Genomic DNA, 19,704 nt, shown 5'->3' on the forward strand with positions numbered 1-19,704 from the left:
TAAAGTAGAAAAATAATGGACGTCATGCGCTACTTGCTGTTCAAACGAGGTCTTTCTTTCTCTTCTTTTTTTTTTTTCATTTCATGCCGTTATCTTTTAGTCGAGTCCCGCCCTGATTGTCAATTTATTAGTATCGATTATCGCCGAATCTAACGGCGAAGCTTTGGGAAGGTATAACGCATGGCCGGTGGATTGTTCGATCGACTTCGTGACGTTTCCCTGTTGATATAGCAAGGGGTCGTTATTCCGTGCAGACAAAGATAAGTGCTCAAGCAAGGGGTGTAACCACCTACTGGGTTTTTCTATTCATACATAGTACATACATACAATGGAATAACTGCGAAATGATCAATCGCGATTGATGGAATGAATGTGTTTACGGTAAAGAACGACGTATACTGTGTTTGCAAGTTAAAATTCGAGGCGCTTATTTGCCTTCGTTTTGGCAAATCAATGGACTTCCAACACATTCTGTGTTGGAATACAAAATTGTCAATATAGAAGCATGATATTCTTTTCTAAATGTTTTCACATCTTTCCGCGCCCTCGACGGTGTAAGCCGAATGACTACCGAGTTGCTGAAGCGAAGTGACAAAAGCTACATTTGAATGAAGCCGAACATAATTATTTATTCCGTGCGTACTAAGTTCGTCTAGTCTCGTTCTTTTATTTTCCAACTTCGACTTCCTCAAAATGAGATCTGCGCCCACTTCTATCATCTACGAACAGTCACTATCTTTTGTAATTTCTCATATATAGGATGCGATCTTATATCGAAAAACGTCATATAGAACTAGCATATATCTGCTGTCTACCCAGGAAACTTGTTCATTAGGCTTTCACACGTTTTTTTTTCCCTTCTTCCGATTCGTGGATTTGAGAATACTTTTTATGTTCACGTGCTGTTTTGTAGCTCACTGTTTCACACGTTAAGCGAATAAGATGAATCCTACCTCGCAAAATAAGAGATATAATTCAAGAAAGCCAAATTTCTTCACGATTAAGAGCACCACCAGATCTGAATCCAGTATCAGTACAGTTTCCACGTTCGAAACAAACCGAAAACAAACATTGGGGGGAAAAGATCCACGTACAACCCGCGGCAAGTAGACGCTGGAGAAAATTTCGTATTCGAACGGAAAGGATAGACACAAAGGACAGGCTTCGATCCGTACTCACAATGTGTGGACGGTGTAACTTGAACAAGAAAACCTGCCGGAGCGTCTGAGAGTTGACAAGTCACAGGCGGCGGGTTGAATGGAAGGCCACCAGTTGCGCACTCAGGGGCGCGAATTGTATGCAGAGAGTGGTCCGCTAGACCCGGCGCTCGCGTCCCGGGGCCTCCGTACCACGTGAGCAGCCGGGGACGGAGCGCTCGACTTTCCCTAGGACGCCGTCGAGTTCTCCCTAGGTAGCGCACCGACTTTCGATGATGCACTGGCGCATGTTGCGTGTGCCGCCACGCTACTCGAATAGCTAGCGCTTAATGCTACACTTTACCATTTCTGCACGCATGCTAGAATTTTGTGGACGTAGTTCCCGTGCATACTTCCCGAAACACCGGTTATAGTATGATCCCATTGAAATACAGCGAATCTCTAACCTGAAGGAACCACAAAAACTTGTCCCATTTATCGGGAGTTCCATTTACCGAGGAAATGTGGTGTAGGATATGAAATGCTGCCTTGGATTGTTCCCGGGAGTGCGCAAGCTGTGAACAACCATTCCGGATATTGCTGTAGCAAATATACTTTTGCAAAAAGAGGAAATATCGGAAATATTGACAAAAACATAAAAGTGCTCCTTTTTTGCAAACTTTATTAGAACGCTTAACTCAGGAGCTGCAAGAAATGTACCATTTTTTTTGTGTGTCTCTCTCTCTCGGAACCATTTTCTTTTCTTCTTCTTCTGAATGGCGCCATCCATGGGTGAGAGGTTATGCAGGAAGAGTTCTTAATCTTGCTATTGAGAAGTGTCTTGAAAAGCTTGTTGAAAGAAACACCATCCAAGTTGTTAATAACATCGATCTTCCTTGAAAGTGTGTGCTCACGGTGCGCACGCTTATGTGCCGACGTCGGAAATAAGCCTATCCTAGCCAACCCAAGTGGCATTCACCACCGGAAGTAGCTCCAAGTAGGATGCGCGTAGCGATGGCGCACGGAAAAAGTTGGAGGATTCCGAAACCGAAAACCTGACCAGCGTGAGTTCCCTTTTTCTGTTCCGTGTACACGGAGGTGCCAAAATTTTGATTCCGATTAACAGGAACATTTTTACACCGCATAAATACAAAAACCAAAACTCCGTGCCTGATGTTCCGCTGAAGCAGCAATTCCGCTTAAACGACTTGCATGTACCGAGATTGCACTGTATACTCTCCAGGAACAAACTGGACCCTTTTTGAATCCAGCGTATCCCGCAGTTCAATCGACTGCCTTCATATCTATTGATTGCAGTGTCCTACGTTGTATGTATGCATAACATGGCATTCCCGGGTAAACGAACAGGCCCCCGTCATAAATTCCGATGCCACGAAGACTTCCGGTCCTTCTGCGACTAAGGACGCTCGGAACCAGCCGCCATGCAGAATTATATCTTTCGCTTTCCTGATTTGTTGAAAACGGGAGGCGTACGCCTTTTTGTGGCAGTTTGAATTGCCACAAAAAGGCGTATACGACCCTCTTTCCTCAAATCAGGAGCGATAACTGTATCAATCGGCATAGTGGTTGGCGCAGAGCGTATTTGCTGTTACACCGCTGTTACACCGGATGTTACACCATTTTGGCACCAAACCGAAAGTGGTGAAAACGGCATGTATACTCCTTGCACTGCTACGCAGTATGCTAGGTGCTAATGAAGGACTACTTCAATAGCGAGGTCGCGGTTCTGCTACAGCTCAACTGATAGAATAGAAAGTATTTTCGTGACAAATTTTGCCAATGCGATATCTCTTCCATCTGGTTTCCAAATTAAGTTTCAACGAACATAAAACAGTGGCCGTTTCGCTCCATTTCTGACCTTTACATGTACGGTAACGTTGGAATACTATGAAAAAAAGCAACGCCGATTTTAGTCGAACGCCCGTTTTAATTTTAACAATTCGATTGAACCAAGGTAGACACTGAAGCCTTAGGTGTCGTTCCCATTGTTTGTTTAGGGGATTGAGGAGACGCTGGCCAATAGTAGCAGGCTTTGGCTTAGATACTGAAGGTCTGGTGCAGTGCTAGACTACTATCGTCTACAACAGCACAGGCACGCTTCCGTCGGATTGGTTGACGTGACATTAATTAAGAACGATTTTCGCAACATTTTTCGACAGCGATTTTCGACAAATCGGTATAAAGCGAACCTGAACCCCACTGGGCCTGTCGATATCCCCTCGAGTACTAAACGCGCGACCTGTTTATCCCGTCCTTCCTGTGTGTGTGTGTGTGTGTGTGTGTTTTTGCGAGTCTTATGACCCAGTAAAGGGAACGATGTCAATCTGAATGACTGTTAGTTCTGCTGGTGTTATGCGGTGAAGTTCTGTTTTTAGAGTGATATTGCTACGTAGGAAGTTCGTGTTAAAGACGACGCATATTCTATACGGCCTTTGTTGATTTCTGCAATTCACCAGCCGTCAGCTTTATGATGGGACAAACAATTTTTCTTCGCCCTTGATGCGTTGTTCTTGCGTGGAAAGGTGGAGCTCACTGGGGGCTTTGGGGTGGGTTCTGTTTCAAGCGCGATCGTGCCACTTTTCCGGATTCAGTCTTGGGCAGCTCCCTCACAATGTGGACTCCACCATATAAGTGCTTGAAATCGGCGCTGCTTTCTGCAAAGGAAATGCAAGGGTACGGTGACACTCGCATCCAAGGTGATTTTGGTGCGCCGTACCCAATAGGCCCCCGCGATGAACAGTTATAAGACCCAGTACCCAGTAGCAGTCGGCCCAGGACGCACACTATCCACCCTGTCGCCCACTCCCTCCTGCTGTCTTCTCTCCACCTGTCCACGTCTGTACGTTAAGCATAGCCACAGTTGCTTCGCGGCGCTAACACGAAAAATAAACAAATAAAATGCGAGTAGCGCCACCAAGCGTATAACGTGGCAACTTCTCAAGCAGCATTGGATTTAATGCTCACTGGCGGGTTGACGCATTATACTCTAGATGGCGCTACGCGCATGTCCAATGCAGCTCTGGTCCAACGGCGATTGCTTTCAATGATCATTGAAGACTGCCTGAAGACTGAAGGGGTACGAGTGAGGTAGCTCTTATACGGTGGCGGATCCAGGGGGCTGGTGGTGGTTGGGCACTCGCCCCCACCCAATCATCAGGTTAAAGGTATTGTAGAGCAGTAGCAATAGTACTAGTGAATTTATCTATTCGACAGCCTGTGCCCTCAGTACTCTAACGTCACGATTTTGCATATTTACGGGCAAGAATGAGTCGAAGCCGCCGCCAAGTACGGCGGCAAAACTACATCGCATCGCATAACGTTGTGTCTAAAACAAAAGAAGTCGGCTACGCGTCGTCTACGTAGTCATCATGAGCAGCAAGCCTGTCGGGAGCATAGAACACTGTTGCTGGCAAATTTGGGATTATTTCGCCCAGAGCCGTTTTACCGCAATCACACTTGCAAATTAAATATGCAAGAGCTCCATACCCGGGGGTTGGGCGAATGTAGCGACAGCTCTTGTACATATGCGATTATGCATGAAGAGATGGTGCAGATTGTGTGCGTGCGTGTGTGTAACATTTGCTTGCATTTTAAGATGACAGTCTGCAAGGGATGCTTCGGGCAATGCAGGCGGCTATGCTCTCTGGGGTTTTTCCTAAGGTTTCCTCAGACGCTGTCAGACATATGTGGGCACAGTTCACTGAGAAGTCGGCCCAGGACGCACATTTCCCCCAGAGCGTTAGTCGTGACGTTGCCCACATCTGTGAGGCCGACAACGGCGAGCTCTTTCAGAAGCACCACCACCAGCACAACCATCGCCAGCACCACCGCGATGCTTCTGCAACCTGTACAGTTCATCGCGGCGTGCTCCCCTCGTCATGTTTCTGCCGCGGTTGCTGGCGAGACGCACCATTCACCTCAGGGGTGAGGCCTTAACAACTGCCGCTGTAAAATGTTTAGCGTTCCCTGTCACATGTATAACGCGTTGTGCTGGGTATACAAGCAACAAGCTGTTAAACTACGCCGCCAACATAACATGTCTGCCTGTGTGCCACTTTACGATACCTTTAAAGGAGGTAAGAACTTCTATCCGCAGGTATTTAGTTACGGGTGTAATAAGTGTAATATTGTTCTTGTACGGTTGGTAATTCTGCTTACAATTTATTGTTCAATACTTCTCCTTCATAGCGTGTGCAGCGTTAATACAAAAACGCCCTTTTTTTTCGTATACGAGCGAGTAGACGTACCGATATCCAGATACCGCTATCTATTGTTACGTCATTTGAAGAATTCTAGCACTAATCAGACGCCAACGCGGAGATACGCATAACGTTCTCCTCTACGCTCTTAAAAGTGGCTTCACCATATAGCACGCTCCTAGCCAATCATGATCCCGAATGCAAACGTTCTCGTCCCCGATTTGGCGAAAACGGGAGACGGAGACTATTTTGTATCAATTATGCTGTACATATCGGGCTCCACCTCCCGTTATCAACAAATCGGGAGCGAGAACGTTGTCATTCGAGATGACGGTTGGCTAGGAGCGTGCTATATGTGGTGAAGATACGGACCTATCACATTCATCTATAGAAAAAGTGTCACAGCCGACAAGTTAATATCGCCATTTGGAGCCGACGCAATTGGCGGGCTAGCTTGGTCGAGTTCATAGTCCCTTTAAACATGAGGTCCCCCCTCTCTCATCCCCCGCTACGCGCTTTCAGAAAGAAACGCACCCTCCCCAAACTAAGGTTCTGGATCCGCCCCTGCTTTTATATCTTATCCGTCATGTTCCCTCTTAAGTAGGAGTTAGTCACTGGATTGGGGAAAGTACTGCCGTCCTCTGATCTTTGCCGCCGCGACCTTGGAGGAACAATGGCGGCCGTAGCATGCCAACACATGCAGCGGCTGCCATTGTTGCTCCGAAGTCGAGGCAGGAAAGGGAAAGTATGGGGTTACTAATCCAGTGACATTAGTAGGTGTCGGACAGAAAGCTTATCAGAAGACTGGGTAGGAACAACATCTACACTCTTAGAAATGAACTTATGAAATGGACGTACGCCTTTTTTGTGACAATTATGAACAGCATAAGTGTCACAAAAAAGGCGTACGCCTCCCGTTTTCAACAAATCAGGGCAGATAACGCTATCATTCGAGATTATGGTTGGCTAGGAGCGTGCTATGCGGTGAAGTTCATTTTTAACAACGGCAAGCTACCTCGACCCTCCCCCCCCCCCTCATTTTTAAGAGTGTAGCACACAGACCAGTTTGGTTCTGCAAGTTCTTGGGGACGCATTAGAAGAAATAGGGAGTACTTAATCTCTGATATCCCAATAAAATCTGCCGGATCAAGCTTTATTTAGATAATGGCGATGATGATTTGGGTGTTTCATCGCCACAGGTGGTACTCTACCCAGTTGATCGCGGTAATTTCGTGAAAATATGATGAGCCTCACAGTGGTGATCGAGATACTATACAGAATGTTGGTCAGTCCTTTCAGGGCAGGGCATTGATGAGTTTGGATTCGACCGTGGCCCAAACAATTTTGTCATCGTCAATCGTCATTGTGTTGTCAACTGTTACGTCACGTCGACGAGCGCGCAGGCTTTCTGTATCTAGGAGGTGTTGAACACGCCCACAGACCTAAAGACTTCTGTGATTGGCTTAGGCGCTCGCATGACGACGCCTACGAGTCGATCGTAATGCGCAAGTACGTTTTGAAGGGACGATCGCATCCGTTCCAATCGATTTCGAAACTATGGTGCCATTATATTCCCCGTGGACCACTGATCACAGTACCCAAAACCCCACGCGAAATAGTGTCCCATTTTCGCTGTTATTCGGTGGAATATTGAGAGTATATCGGAATTCCCTGTCTGGAACAACGAGAAAACGTCACTCCCTATTAATGAGAACCAATAGGAACCAATGAGGGCGCGACCATCAGAAAAGGAATGCCGCGGTCGTGCGGGTGTCTATACAGGGTGTCCCACCGAAAAAGGGTCAGGGGCTAAAGAAAAAAACGGAGTGCTCTGCACAAATGGAACGAACTGTACGTGCCATGCAGTTGTGTGGTCTATCCAAAAATATTTTTTCATCGCCCCTTGTCAATTAATTAGCGGAATTAATTTTCTAACTTTTTAATTATCGGTTTTAGCTCTCAGATGTCAATCAGGAAGTTGTAGTACATGTCGAAAAAGACACAACTGAAGTGGTTGGAGGTCGCTATGGCTTGTGGTTTCGTTTTTTTTTCGGGTTTAAAAGTTTGTTTCAGGCGCCGGGCGGACCGCAGATGGCTGTCCACAATCCGCCACCCGCGCGCGACGATTCCAGCGCCCTCCGGCGTACATTGACCTTGAGATTAGCGCTTGGAGACCGTCCTTGGGCCACGTCACACAAAAGGAAGATATTTCACCTGTTTCACGGCACACCTATCAGAGTGCACTGCAATCGTCGCGCGTGGGCGCCGGACAGCTTCTGGACAGCGCCTTTCTGCTCTGAGTGCTTTCCTCTCACTCCTCCGCTTAGAGAGTGACGTTACGAGGCCGGAGCCTCCGCACTGCGGAAGTAGCGCTGATCTTTAAAATTCGTTTATTTATTATCTAAACACTTTTTGGACGAAAAATATAGCGAAGTACATTGTCGGTCAATGCCGAACATAGTGGTTTCGTAGATGGGTTTCATGCGACCGTCCCTTTAAGCTATTGATTGTAAACTGATTAATTTGCGAAAACACTCGTCGGACACGACGTACTTGGAGCATATTTGCATGCTTTTAAAGCAAACACTTAAAATGGTCCGGTTAGCGAAACATGTGAATCGGCTTATGTCCGCCATCTTTTCGTATGTAGCACTCTCAGTGTGCAAACTACGCTCTCCGGTGGCGGTGACATAGCTCCCTGACCGTGTATTCACACGAGCGACATCCCCACGGAATATTCTAGAGAAGAAAAAGCGAAAACACTGCGCACGGAGCCGAAGTTCCGCCCCGTGTTATGTTGAGAATTCACACGTGCCGGAACGCCGAGAGTGGCATAATACGCACTTAGCAGACGACACATAGCAGACGACACCGTCAGCGTCTTTTCCTGTCGTCTGCTACAGAATATCTTGTGGCTATGTCGCAAGATATTCCCCGCGGTTAGTAGTGCACACGAAGGCACGACGTTGAGCGCTCGCGCTAACGTGACAACAGAAAGCTATGACGTTTTACCGCTGTATAGTGTATTTTCCGGAATGTCGCTCGTGTCAATACCCTGGGACTGTGGGCCTTACGCAGTCTCGGATTATAGATGTCGCTTTCCACCGTCCTGTGGGGGGCTACGACTTACTGTTAACATGCTGTTGAAGCATATCTGGCTTGACGACGTTCAGTGCCGTATGAGAGGGCTTGAGAACGACGAAAGCCGTTGGCGCTTCTCCATAAAGTGGGTTCGGAATTCCTACAACCGCAGCTTCAGCCACCGAAGGGTGCTGCTGAAGTACATCTTCCAGTTCTGCTGGCGTTACTTGGTGATCGAGGCACTTTATCATCTCTTTCAACCGCTCCACAAAGAAGAATTTTCCGTCCTCGTTGTAGTATGCACAGTCGCCTAGGGTTTAGAAATGAGAAAAGGTAAGAGGGTGCTCAACTAAAATCAGCCGACGTGGATATAAGTGGAAGAGATCGATGCGGCTGCATCACACTAATGCAGCAAGCGTTGCGATCATGTGATAAAATACAAGATTTCGCTCAAGGCTCACAACTATACAAGGTTATTACTAAAATAAAAGCACCTATGAGAGTATCCCCTATATGCCGTTCTTGCAGGTGAGTTAATCTTATACGGCCCACTGTGGTCGGAGAGAGTATGCTAGGTGATCTAGAATTACCCAAAACTCTTTCACTATATTTTTTAATTGTTTTTAGACGTCTTCGAGCAAATGTGAGATGAGCAAAAACAGTGAAACGCGAACGCTCCATGAAACTCTCTCTGTGGCGAAATACCTACAAACCGCTGCTGGTATCCTTTCATCAGGCAGCCGGCACAAGCAAGGAGTAACCGTCCGGGTGCCAACCCTGCTTACAATGTGTAGTTTTATTAAGCCCATATCCTTTGGTAGCTAACATAGGCGTTTAGCACAAAATTTAACTCCAATAGAAATCTACAGGAGCATTCTTAAAAGAAACATCCACTGCACGCGACAGTCAGTGATGAATGGGTTAGAACCATGCGGGTTGGGCTTTAGCTGTGTTCCGCTCACCTGTGAACAGCCATCCATCCTGAAGAACCTTGGCTGTGTCTTCAGGCCTGTTACGGTAGCCAATCATAACGTTAGGAATTTTAACAACCAGTTCTCCTTTTTGACCAGGACCCAAAACTTTCTTTGAGATGGCGTGCACAATCTGAAATGCCACATATGGTAACGACAGCCCACTACCACTAGTAGACATATATCACCTTGATTTCCACCCCCGGTGCAGGATAGCCCATGGACTGGTAAGAGATGTCCTCGTTGAGGGTACCGCATACTAGACCACACGATTCGGTAAGGCCGTAGAGGTTTTTGAACTTTTGCAACTTAAATATTTCCATGACTTTAGCGGCCAAGTCACTCTGTACGGGACCGCCGCCTGTGCAGATCTTCTTCACTGTCGGTGTCCTCATTGCCGTTTCTTCCATCGTGCGAGTGAGCCAACGAAGTTTCGTAGGGAACAAGAAAACAGAAGACACCTATATAGGGTTGGAGAAAACACATAATTCTTCTATCTGTTCGGATGATGACCGTTTCATATAGGTGACATGATAATGACCTCACTTCTGAGTAATTAGCAACTAGATAAAAAAAAAAAGGTGGGGGCGACCTTTGGCGGTAAATATTTGGTGAAACGGGTATTGTGTACAGGCATTTTAACAGATATGATGACAGGTAGGTCGTCGGTATTGTTACAAATATACACAAATTCGTAATCCATGTAAGATTGACACTTTATATCTAAGACGCAAGATCGGTAGCATGTTCGCCTTCTGATGCCGAGATCGCGGGTTCGAACTCGGCGGAGGACGCCAGCAACTTGGTGGCAGGGTACAAGTTGCGTAGACACGCCGTCTTCCGCGAAGGACGTTAAATACGGGGTGCCGTGTGATGAGCTTTCATCGCATGTTAAAGAACCCTCAGGTGGGCAAAAGCAATCCACAGACCGACCGCTGTGGCATCGCTCATGATCTCAGTTGTCTCGCGACGTAAACCCCCCATTATAAAAATAACGTAACGTAACGTTAAATTTTTTCTCAAATGTGTGCATGGGTCCTTACACTGTCTATGTTTGATCCCTTGTTTTTTATGCTGCTGTAAGAAGTTTTAGACGCCCCATTTGGTTTTTACAGTATCTGAAAGTTCCTGTCTTAAAGGGCACTAAACAGGAATACAAGGTGCACTTTTTGCTAGAGCATCGTGCTACGTTGCCGACGGTGAACGTTTTCCAAAAATTATTGGCACAAAACAGTAAATAAGCGCTCTAAATTGACACAATATTCACTGCACTCTTTCGTGCCCTGCGATGCGCTGCCGACAACAGCCACACGTCATTTTGACGTCACGCTCCATCAACCACTGAAAATACGAGACGCGCCTACGACCTGCACCCCTACGTCATCGATTACGTTTCACCGCCGCGCAAAGCATGCTGGTGAGAATTATAGGCTTAATCAGCCTATCAGGCGACGCATTTTTCCTGCATCTTGCCCACCACAGCAAAAGATAACCTCGAACCGGTCTTCCTTTAATCCTGTGATCCCCATAGAAATAACATATAACCAGATGACTGACACAGGTGTGGATGTTTTCGTTTCCTCCAACACTGTTTTTCTTTGTGTTCTGTCTGTTGCAGCATCTAAGTAGGCCACGTGTTGTTTATGGGCAATCAATAAAACGAAAATTAAAAATATACAAGATCGAAAAAAATATTTTGCGATGGTATTAAAATTTATTGAAAGCCCACGGTAATGTCCAGTGAAATCGTTTTATTTATTACAGTTTGCATTGTTAATGTGGTGGCTACACAATTTCAGCGAGCCGCAAGCTTAGTCTGGCTGTCACGTGGTGTCACGTGCTCAATAAATCCACCGGGACGGACCTACGCGGTTGTTGGCCCTATATGGAGCTATCGCTTTAATAAAGCAGCCCCAAATGGTTGCACGACTGCACGCTAACATGTGATCACCCTTGGGAAAAGCTACTTTCAAAAGCAACTATTGGTTAAAGTTGAATGATGGCCTTGGAAAGACTGGACTTTTCGCCACATGATCAGTGTGCAAGCACCCAGTTCGGAGCACTGCGGGTGGTGGTGAAGGAGCTCGCCGATGTCCCCCTCACAAAGATGGGCAACGCCACGACTATGGCTCCGGGGGGAATGTGCGTCCTGGCACGACTTCTAATGGAACTGTGCCGACATATGCCTGACAGCGTCAGAGGAAAACCCAGAAAAAAACCCAGACAGCACAGCTGGCTCCGGAATTTGAACCCGGGTATCTCCCACACTCGGCGTTTCATATCCAGCGCGCTAACCACTGAGCTACAATTTCGTGACTCGGCAGGAGTTATGCGCCCGCCTAAGCCAATCACGGACGTCGTAAGATTTGTGGGCGGAGTTGACCTGCAGGGGTTAACATGTCCCGAAGCATAGTTACTGAAGCAGGTATTCTCTAAGGAAATGTAGTTGCCTACAATCTCGCGGGGTGAGGTAAGCTCGTCCTCTCTGCGGCCAATCTGTGATGTCACCTCATCCACCAGCAAAAAGGAGGCGCGCGCCATTTTTATTTCGTTCTTTTCCCACCGTTGCATTTGGCGCCGCCCGTTTCGTGACAGACGCAGAGCAGTCGACTGGTCGCCCTGCTCCCGCGCCGTAGCAGACTATTCTCGGCAGCCAATAAAAGTGCTCGGATGGCCTGACGTCACTACACGCCCGACGGAGATATCACGCCGTAAAAATATATATGTTCGAGGTGCTTTCCGTGCTCCTTTGAGGCAAAGAACGGCTCATCATTTACGTGTGCCCTTTTTCAGGTATTCCGATGTGGGATTTAGACCTTTTTCACATACACGTCGTATCCTAGCGGCTGTCCAGCGAACTACGCTCGGAGCGCGCCAAATCAATTCCACGTGCGAAGCACAAGGGACCAAAACCGGTCCGGAGTGGGACCGACGAGCTGGCGCCGTTCGCGCGGTCTCCCCACTGGTCCCAACTTCTGTCGTCCCCATACTGCGCCATCTAGTGAAGACGGATATAACCCTCTAGGCGCCTCAAGGTCATGCGCATGCGCATACGTCGTTGTGTAAAAGGCCCACTGATTTCGTTATTTTAGAATTTGTCAGTAATGCTATGGTATTGACTCGTGTGACCACCACATAATGAATACCTCGTCGCAGTACATTGTCAGCGACGTTGAAAAGCCAGAGTGTGTATTTCACCGGCTAGGTATCACTTAATAATTTAGAACGAATGCCCCGACATAAACGTGTCGTAGGCATAGTACAGTACCAAGTCTTGCGCACTTACATTATTCTTAGTGACGACCTCATAGAAAGACTGGAAGGTGCTGCCGGCAGGTCCAATAACAATCGTTGCTCCGAGAGACATCGTTGTGATTGTGAACACAAAACCGGACAGATGCGTGAAGGGACTCGAAGCGAGGAAGACGTCTGTGTCTGTAGCAGGTATAAGGTACCTGCAGAGTAGTCAAGCCATGTCCTGGTACCTGATGCGACAAAGTCTTGTGATGACTTACGCAGCATTAGTGATGTTGTTCACGTATGCGTAGTGAGACATCTCTGCACCTTTCGAGAAGCCCGTAGTGCCTGATGTGTACAAGATTGCCAATATTTCTTTGCGCGTATCTGGTACCTGGACCTCTTTGAAAGTTGTCTCGGATAATGTTTGATAATCTTCCACGTTGACAAATCCTGGTATAGCGCCGTCGATTGTGAACATTGCCTGCAATGCACGACTGTAAGCGTCAAACGTACGGGCTGTCCTGATATCATAAGCGGTTCTCTTGCCTTTAGTTTGTGTTCCTTATCCAACTGAGTGGCTATGTCCGTGTGACGTTTATCGGTAACTAGATAACACGATCCGCTGTCCTTAACTTCATACGTGAGCTCTTCTATGAGAAGGTTGAAAAGAAATTAATTTTCTCCGAGGCTGGCAAAGTTTCGTAAAAGAACCATAGGAGGCGAGGTACCCAATTCACATCTCCGATAACTTCACTCGATTCACTCAACGATTTGCCAGCCAAGGACATTCTTTGAACAGACCTTCACCACATAACAACTCGAAGGTTAATCAATGCACAGGATGATACCGTTATCACTCACGATTTGTTTAAAGCCTGGGGCGTACACCTTCTTGTTACAATTACAATGGCGTCGCGGTACACGGCGCTATGTCTGAAAAAAATAAAAAATGAATTCGGCTTCAGTGTCGCAGCGTCCGCTTGATAAACTACAATTTCCAGGAAAAGGCAAAAACGAAAACGAAACTGAACATGTAGCTTGTATGGCATCCACCAGATGCCGCAACGTGTCTGTACTTTTTCATTCTCTCGGCAGGGGATTTCCCACACATTTTTAAAATAGCTAAATCCGCGATTTGTTCTATTTGCGTGAAATATGTCTTGGCTGGTAGATTTCAGTGATTCGTTTTCGTTTCGGTTTTTGGTATCGATTCCTTCTTAAGTCCAGGGAATGAAGCACTCTTTGGAACAAAACTATTCACGAGCTTTCGTGCAGAACCTGCACTTCATCAGGTGAAGTGCAAGTGTCCTCATCAGGTGTCTTCACCTGATAAATGTCGACACAGAAACGTAATGTAAAGGTGACTTGCAAGATAACTGCAACAGAACGTTCACTTACGGAATAAAATTGAAGTAATTTGTGAAAATTTTCTTTTGTGAAAATGGCGGCCTAGAATGCTACGGCGAAGCGCGCGGGTATTCCATGACAAATTATTTTTCACAAATTACTTCAGTTTCATTCCGTAAGTGTACATTCTGTTGCAATTATCTTGCAAATCACCTTTAAATTACGCTCCAGTGTCGATGCTTTCGTGAAAAAAATGTTTGTCGTCCTTGTTAGCCTCTAGTAAAGACAACGATCGCAAGCAAGTAGCAAGAAAACCGCTACGGACGGCCAAAAATTTGTATTTCATGACATACTTTTATTCATGTACACACCTTTGCCCGTTCTTGATTCAGTCTTGTTGGGTTCCGGGCAGACAAAAGTGCCCAAAATGCATCACTCGAAGTCGCCGTGACAGGTTGACACGTTCGACATTTTACACGCTTCGTGTTGCTACGCGCATGTTGAATGGTTTGAATGATGATTGAAAAGTGTTCGTGTGGCAGGGGTGCAAGAGCATTCAAACTTGCCGGGGGAAATCCAGCCGTGCGAAGCGGCGAGCTTCCGTAAGTGGGATGTTTCACCGTATGACACACATGATATGAGTGCGATAGTCACATAGACCCCTCGCTTTTTCTTTTTTAGTAAACACATTCCCCCCACCCCTTCTCAGAAAGGCGGTTTCAGGAACTAAGATGTAGGCTGCACGGTCATCCTAAGCAGGGCTCTAAGCAATAGTAAATTAAATTTCTTTGCCCATTCGACGCGCAAGACAATGCGAGGACTGCAGGGTTGAAAAAGATTTGTCGAAAAAAGAGATGCGCACGCCTTGTTGCGACACTTGTGCAGTTACGTTGATTGTCACACAGAGGCCTACGCCACGTACTTTTCACAAAGCAGGACTGATGACGGCATCATTCTGTGCAGTGGTTGACTTTCGGCGTGTTGTGTGATGAAGCTCTGTTTTAAGGGTGCGCTTGCAATGCTATAGCCGTGTTCAACTTAGGAAGGAAAAACAAATCTAGCCAGTCAACTACGTCCGCCGTTGGAGTTAAGGAGACGCAATGGTGCGGCAGGAGAAATACTGTATGCAGCGCCACCATGCGCCATCAGTAGGGGAGCGCACTTTCTGCAGCTGCGTAGTGTCATGCGGCCATTACATTATCTCGCGCCGGAGGGAGCGTGACCTCTCCGTGGCCAACCATCCTATCTACGGCGCAGTAATATTTTGAGAGATGACGGACTACATTTCTTTTCTTTTTTAGGTTCAACTATAGAGTCACTAAATAGGGAGCAGAGTAGCGACACTGAGCCACGTCGGCGAGCGAGCCCGCCATCTTGTGTCCGGCGTGGCTGCGTCGCCTAGCAATGGGACGCCAGTCTTCCCCTCCTTCGCCGGAGAACACCGCGCGGGCGAGCCAGCTCGCAACCGAGGAAACCGGTTTTCGACGGAGGGGACTCAACATGGACAACGCGTTCTTGGAAGGAGAAGCCACGTGACACGATCGGCCCAATCGCGGACACCGAACGGCGGCTCCGTCGCGGAAAAGGAACGCGATACCCTCTACCCCTATTTAGTGACTCTAGGTTCAAGATGACTATAGATTGTTCCATGCCTCTTAGTAGCGCGTGCGTTGCGGAACTATTCATATACCGTGCGCTAGGATACACGGTACGATCACTAACTTAACGTGATACATATATTGTAGGTATGCCTACTTAAATTATACAATGCCTTTGCTAGGTGAAGTGTGGCACCGGCTGCTACGAGGCCCAACCCAGCAATCACGCCTGCTATGGTATTTCCGTAATAAATCGTGGCGCATTCGCCACGCTTTACTCCATGGGCCTGGAATCCTGCAGCAGCCCGTTGTATGTGCAGCAACAGTTCATCGCACTTCAAAGAGACGTCTCCCTCGACCTGAAATATTCCCGACAACATTAAAGTGGCTATCAACTACCAAGCTAGCGCGCCAACCGTGTCTGCTCCAAACGGCGATTTTAACTTGTTGGCTGTGACACCTTTTGTATAGATGAATCTGATAGGTCTGTATCTTCACCCCATATATCACGCTGCTAGAAAACCATGATCCCCAATGACAACGTTCTCGCCCCTGATTTGTTGATAACAGGAGGCGGAGCCTCTTATGTAATCATTATGTACGGCATTTTGGCTACAAAATAGGCTCCGCCTCTCATTTTCAACAAATCAGGGACGAGAACGTTGTCATTCGGGATGATGGATGATTAGCAGCGTGCTATGTGGTGAAGTTCATTTTGAAGAGTGTAGAGCAGAACGTTATGTGTACCTCTGCGTTGGTGTCTGATTGGGTGCTACAATTATTCAGATGACGTAACAATGGATAGAGGTATCTGGATGGCGGTACGTCTACTCGACCTTATCCGAAAAAAAGTGCATTTTTGTATTAACGTTGCACACGTTATGAAGGAGGAGTATTGAACAATACATTGTAAATAGAATTACGAAGCTTAGAAGAACAATATTACACCTATTACACCCGTAACTAGATACCTGCAGATAGGAGTTCTTACCTCCTTCAAGTGTGTGTCCGAGGAAGTACATCATTGCGTGTGGTTGCTCAACCGACTGTTTGCTAAGCACTCACGAACCGCAATTTACGTTCTCCCTCTTCTCAAGAAGCGTGGCAATGCGGAGCGGCCTGCCATTGGTCTCCTCAGACGATCTCCAGCGATGATTGGACAAATCGTCTGAGGAAACGAACGATAGGTCGCTCGTTCGCGCGCAAGTTACGAAGGACGCAGCGGAAGAATCGCGAGGAGAAATTGTCGCACTTCAGTGCTTCCTTTAGGTGCCACATGTTAGGTAAAAATGGGGAAAAAAATGAACGATAGACTGTGATCACGAGTGCACGGTGAGCGTCAGAGGCGATGTGCTGGACGAGGCAGCTAAGTGCTTCCAAGAAGCACGAAACGCTGTCGAATTGTGAGCGATGCTGAAGAGACGATTGCAGGAAATCCCTATGCTCCTTGCGCTCACGTTGCATCCTGGGAGATTACTGAAATCAAGGGAGAACTGTCCTCTTCGCTGGCCTTGACTTCTCGTGGACAACCGGCCGAGAGAGAAGGAACAGAAACAGTTTAGAGACCTTCTGCTCCTTCGTAGTAAGCAAGTTCCCATAGTTCAAAGCGGCGCTAAGCTCTCTGGGATTTTCTGAAGCCGCCTATTCATTTCAGAAAGCGAGCGCTGTTGAAGGGTAGGAATGTGAGACAGCGAGGAGACGACCGAAGTCTACTTCGGCGCAGTGTTTTTCGGATCGGACTTCGATGGCCTCAGGCAAACATTGATCCGTGATGTATACATAACGCGGAGTACTTACACTCGACGCACGGGATTTGAGGATTGTGAACATTGCCGGTGATTGAGAGCTCACAGCGTCTGTGTACAGCGGAAAACACCAGAGTGCGCGTTGACCCAGGGACATTTTACAAATTGCGATAATTATCGGAGGTGCGTCATATGCATAGGAAAATAGGGTACTTTGCGCAATCACAGCATAGTTGACTGCCTGTGTGGATGTAAGTGCAAATTATGTCGTCTGATTCAGTTCATAGACACCAGTGAGCGTGAAACAGCAGCGCTTCATAGCACTTGGCGAACATGTTTGCTAAAGTATTGCTAAAAGATAAAAACGTGACCGAACAGTGAAACGCGAAGGAATACAAACTAAATTAGTGAGAACGCAATAGATGAGTACTTGTAAGTACTTTGCCTACCACTTCGTACTCTACTTGAAGTATACGCTTGCAGTGTGACACTTTGTACTGATAACGTCAGGTACCTGGAACTTTACTTCAAGTGCGGTTTTGGTGGTGCTTTGCCCATCAATGCCAAGACGGAGGGAACGGTTCTGTTCCAGCGTCGTAGCATTGCGGTCCACCAAGGGTGGACGTAGATAGGGTAGTAGGCTTCGGCATGGTAGATTCCAATCAGTTAAAGAGGCAACTCACCAGTATAACTTTCTGTCCCCATTTCTGTAGGAACCTCTTGACGGCCTCATACACGGAAATTTCGGGAATTACTGAAGGTGGGTAAGGTGAATACACAATGCCGTTCTCGATTTTTGCCGTGAGGGCCATTATGAGCTGGTCTCTCCTGAATCTGCAACAGATGGTGTAACGTCTTAGATGGGGACAGCCTTTAGAGTGATGCAGTGTGAATCAGCTGCGCTGTGGATTGCACTGAAAAGTTTCTATTGTAAGAGTTGCACTGCAGTCATTCTCCCTCCCCCCTTTTTTTTGTTCTGCTGACGTCATGTCTGACGTTACTCTAGAGGTTTGGAGAGAGGCTTGGCTCTAGAGGCTTGGAAAAGACGACACTGCAGGCATGATGTAGGTCCGACTATGTTTGGTTTCGGTCTTTGTTCTCTGCCATATGCTACTTAGATGACTGTTAAATTCAAATACCGGAAGATTACATGGATACTGCACAAATGCAGCCAGTGCAAGAACACAGAATGAATGAATGAGGAATGGTGAAGGAATTTACATGGATGAAATTTTACGCGAAGTTTTCCCGCTAGGGGTATCCGCTCTTCAGGTGGGTAATTTTGGCAGCGCGAAGACAGTGTTGTAACTGCTTGTCCTGCCAACCATCACATCAGCTGATCCTGCATTTGCTCTAAGCACTGCATGCTATAAAAACCAATTGTCCACTTACCAAAGCGGCCACCCACCTTCCACTGTCAGCCGCAGTGATGGAGATCGTTGTACAAAGTCAAGCCATGGTGATCGAATACAACTGGTAAATGCGCGCCATATCAAGCACCCTATCTTCTTCTTTCTTTTGCAAATTTTCTGTGCTGCACTTTAGTGTCAAGATACGCCACAGCAGTAATGTTACTGGAGAACATGCCGCACATTATCCAACGAGTTGCCTCTGTTAAATTAGATGAGAATTTCAAGGACAAATCAACACCAACACATAGGGAATGCGCTGTCATACTACGGTCTGGCTTTTTCGATCTGTTGGTTGGATGGTGGGTTGGTGGCGTACGTGGTATGTTTCGGAAGCTCCTCGGTAGCTCAGTCGGTAACGTGTTGGCTTGCTGAGCACAAGTGCGCGGGTTCGATCCCGGCCGTGGACGACAGCAATGTGGGGGAGGTAAACATTGCTTCCAGCACCGTGTGTCTGAGATTTCCGGGCACGTCAAACCCCAGGTGGTCCAAATTATCCGCAGTCCTACCCTGCGGCACGTACAGCTTGTCGCCACACATAGACAAACAAACCGTATGTGTAACATCACGGCACCGTTATTATTATATTCGGAAGCACGCGCTTTCTCGTATTATCGGTCTGGTAAAAAAGCGGCAAAACTTACGGTCGCATTCCTAAGCGATCCTCGACTGTACACCCCGCCTCGACAAGAGTGAGTGGAGAATAGAAGCGCTCCTCCACTTCTGGCTTCAAGGACACACCAGCGGCATGGCCGAGCCTGGGAGGTGGTGGGTGCGAACCCTACCACCGCCTCTGCTGTCTGAGGTTTCCCCTGGGTTTTCCGAAGATTTTCCAGACGAATATCGGCACAATTCCCCCTGAAGTCTGCCCAGGATGTATGCTAAGCCCCCTGTTCCCTACTCCTTCCTGCTGTCCACATGTGTGCACCGCTCATAGCTACAGTTGCTTCGCGGCGC

At 47.2% G+C, this 19,704-nt stretch overlaps 3 protein-coding genes across 7 annotated transcripts in view; 1 reads left to right on the plus strand and 2 right to left on the minus strand.

Annotated features, from left to right (window-relative positions):
• The window catches only part of LOC135400855 (sarcoplasmic calcium-binding protein 1-like), a 46,357-nt gene extending 44,978 nt beyond the window's left edge, over window positions 1–1,379 (minus strand). The window contains exon 1 of the mRNA XM_064632800.1: window positions 1,180–1,379. The gene's annotated coding sequence lies outside the window, so the exon portion shown is untranslated. The remainder of the gene's footprint in view (window positions 1–1,179) is intronic.
• The window catches only part of LOC135400854 (uncharacterized), a 148,013-nt gene that overhangs the window by 1,978 nt on the left and 126,331 nt on the right, over window positions 1–19,704 (plus strand). The gene's annotated exons all lie outside the window — the stretch shown is intronic.
• Window positions 3,575–18,842, minus strand: LOC135400849 (luciferin 4-monooxygenase-like). Of its 5 annotated transcripts, none has more exons than XM_064632789.1 (10): window positions 18,731–18,842; window positions 18,022–18,172; window positions 15,751–15,952; window positions 13,195–13,295; window positions 12,924–13,129; window positions 12,695–12,863; window positions 9,597–9,869; window positions 9,400–9,541; window positions 8,487–8,747; window positions 3,575–3,811 (listed from the first exon to the last, which is right to left on the minus strand). In XM_064632789.1, the coding sequence occupies exons 2-10, from the start codon at window positions 18,148–18,150 to the stop codon at window positions 3,687–3,689; spliced, it is 1,608 nt and encodes a 535-aa protein (XP_064488859.1). In that variant the 5' UTR covers window positions 18,151–18,172; window positions 18,731–18,842; the 3' UTR covers window positions 3,575–3,686. The 5 variants fall into 5 exon arrangements, with proteins under 5 accessions (XP_064488859.1, XP_064488857.1, XP_064488858.1 ...); XM_064632787.1 differs by having other exon boundaries at window positions 13,195–13,298; XM_064632788.1 differs by having other exon boundaries at window positions 13,195–13,298; window positions 18,747–18,837.

This window comes from Ornithodoros turicata, chromosome 7, assembly GCF_037126465.1.
Source record: "Ornithodoros turicata isolate Travis chromosome 7, ASM3712646v1, whole genome shotgun sequence".
Taxonomy (NCBI): domain Eukaryota; kingdom Metazoa; phylum Arthropoda; class Arachnida; order Ixodida; family Argasidae; genus Ornithodoros; species Ornithodoros turicata.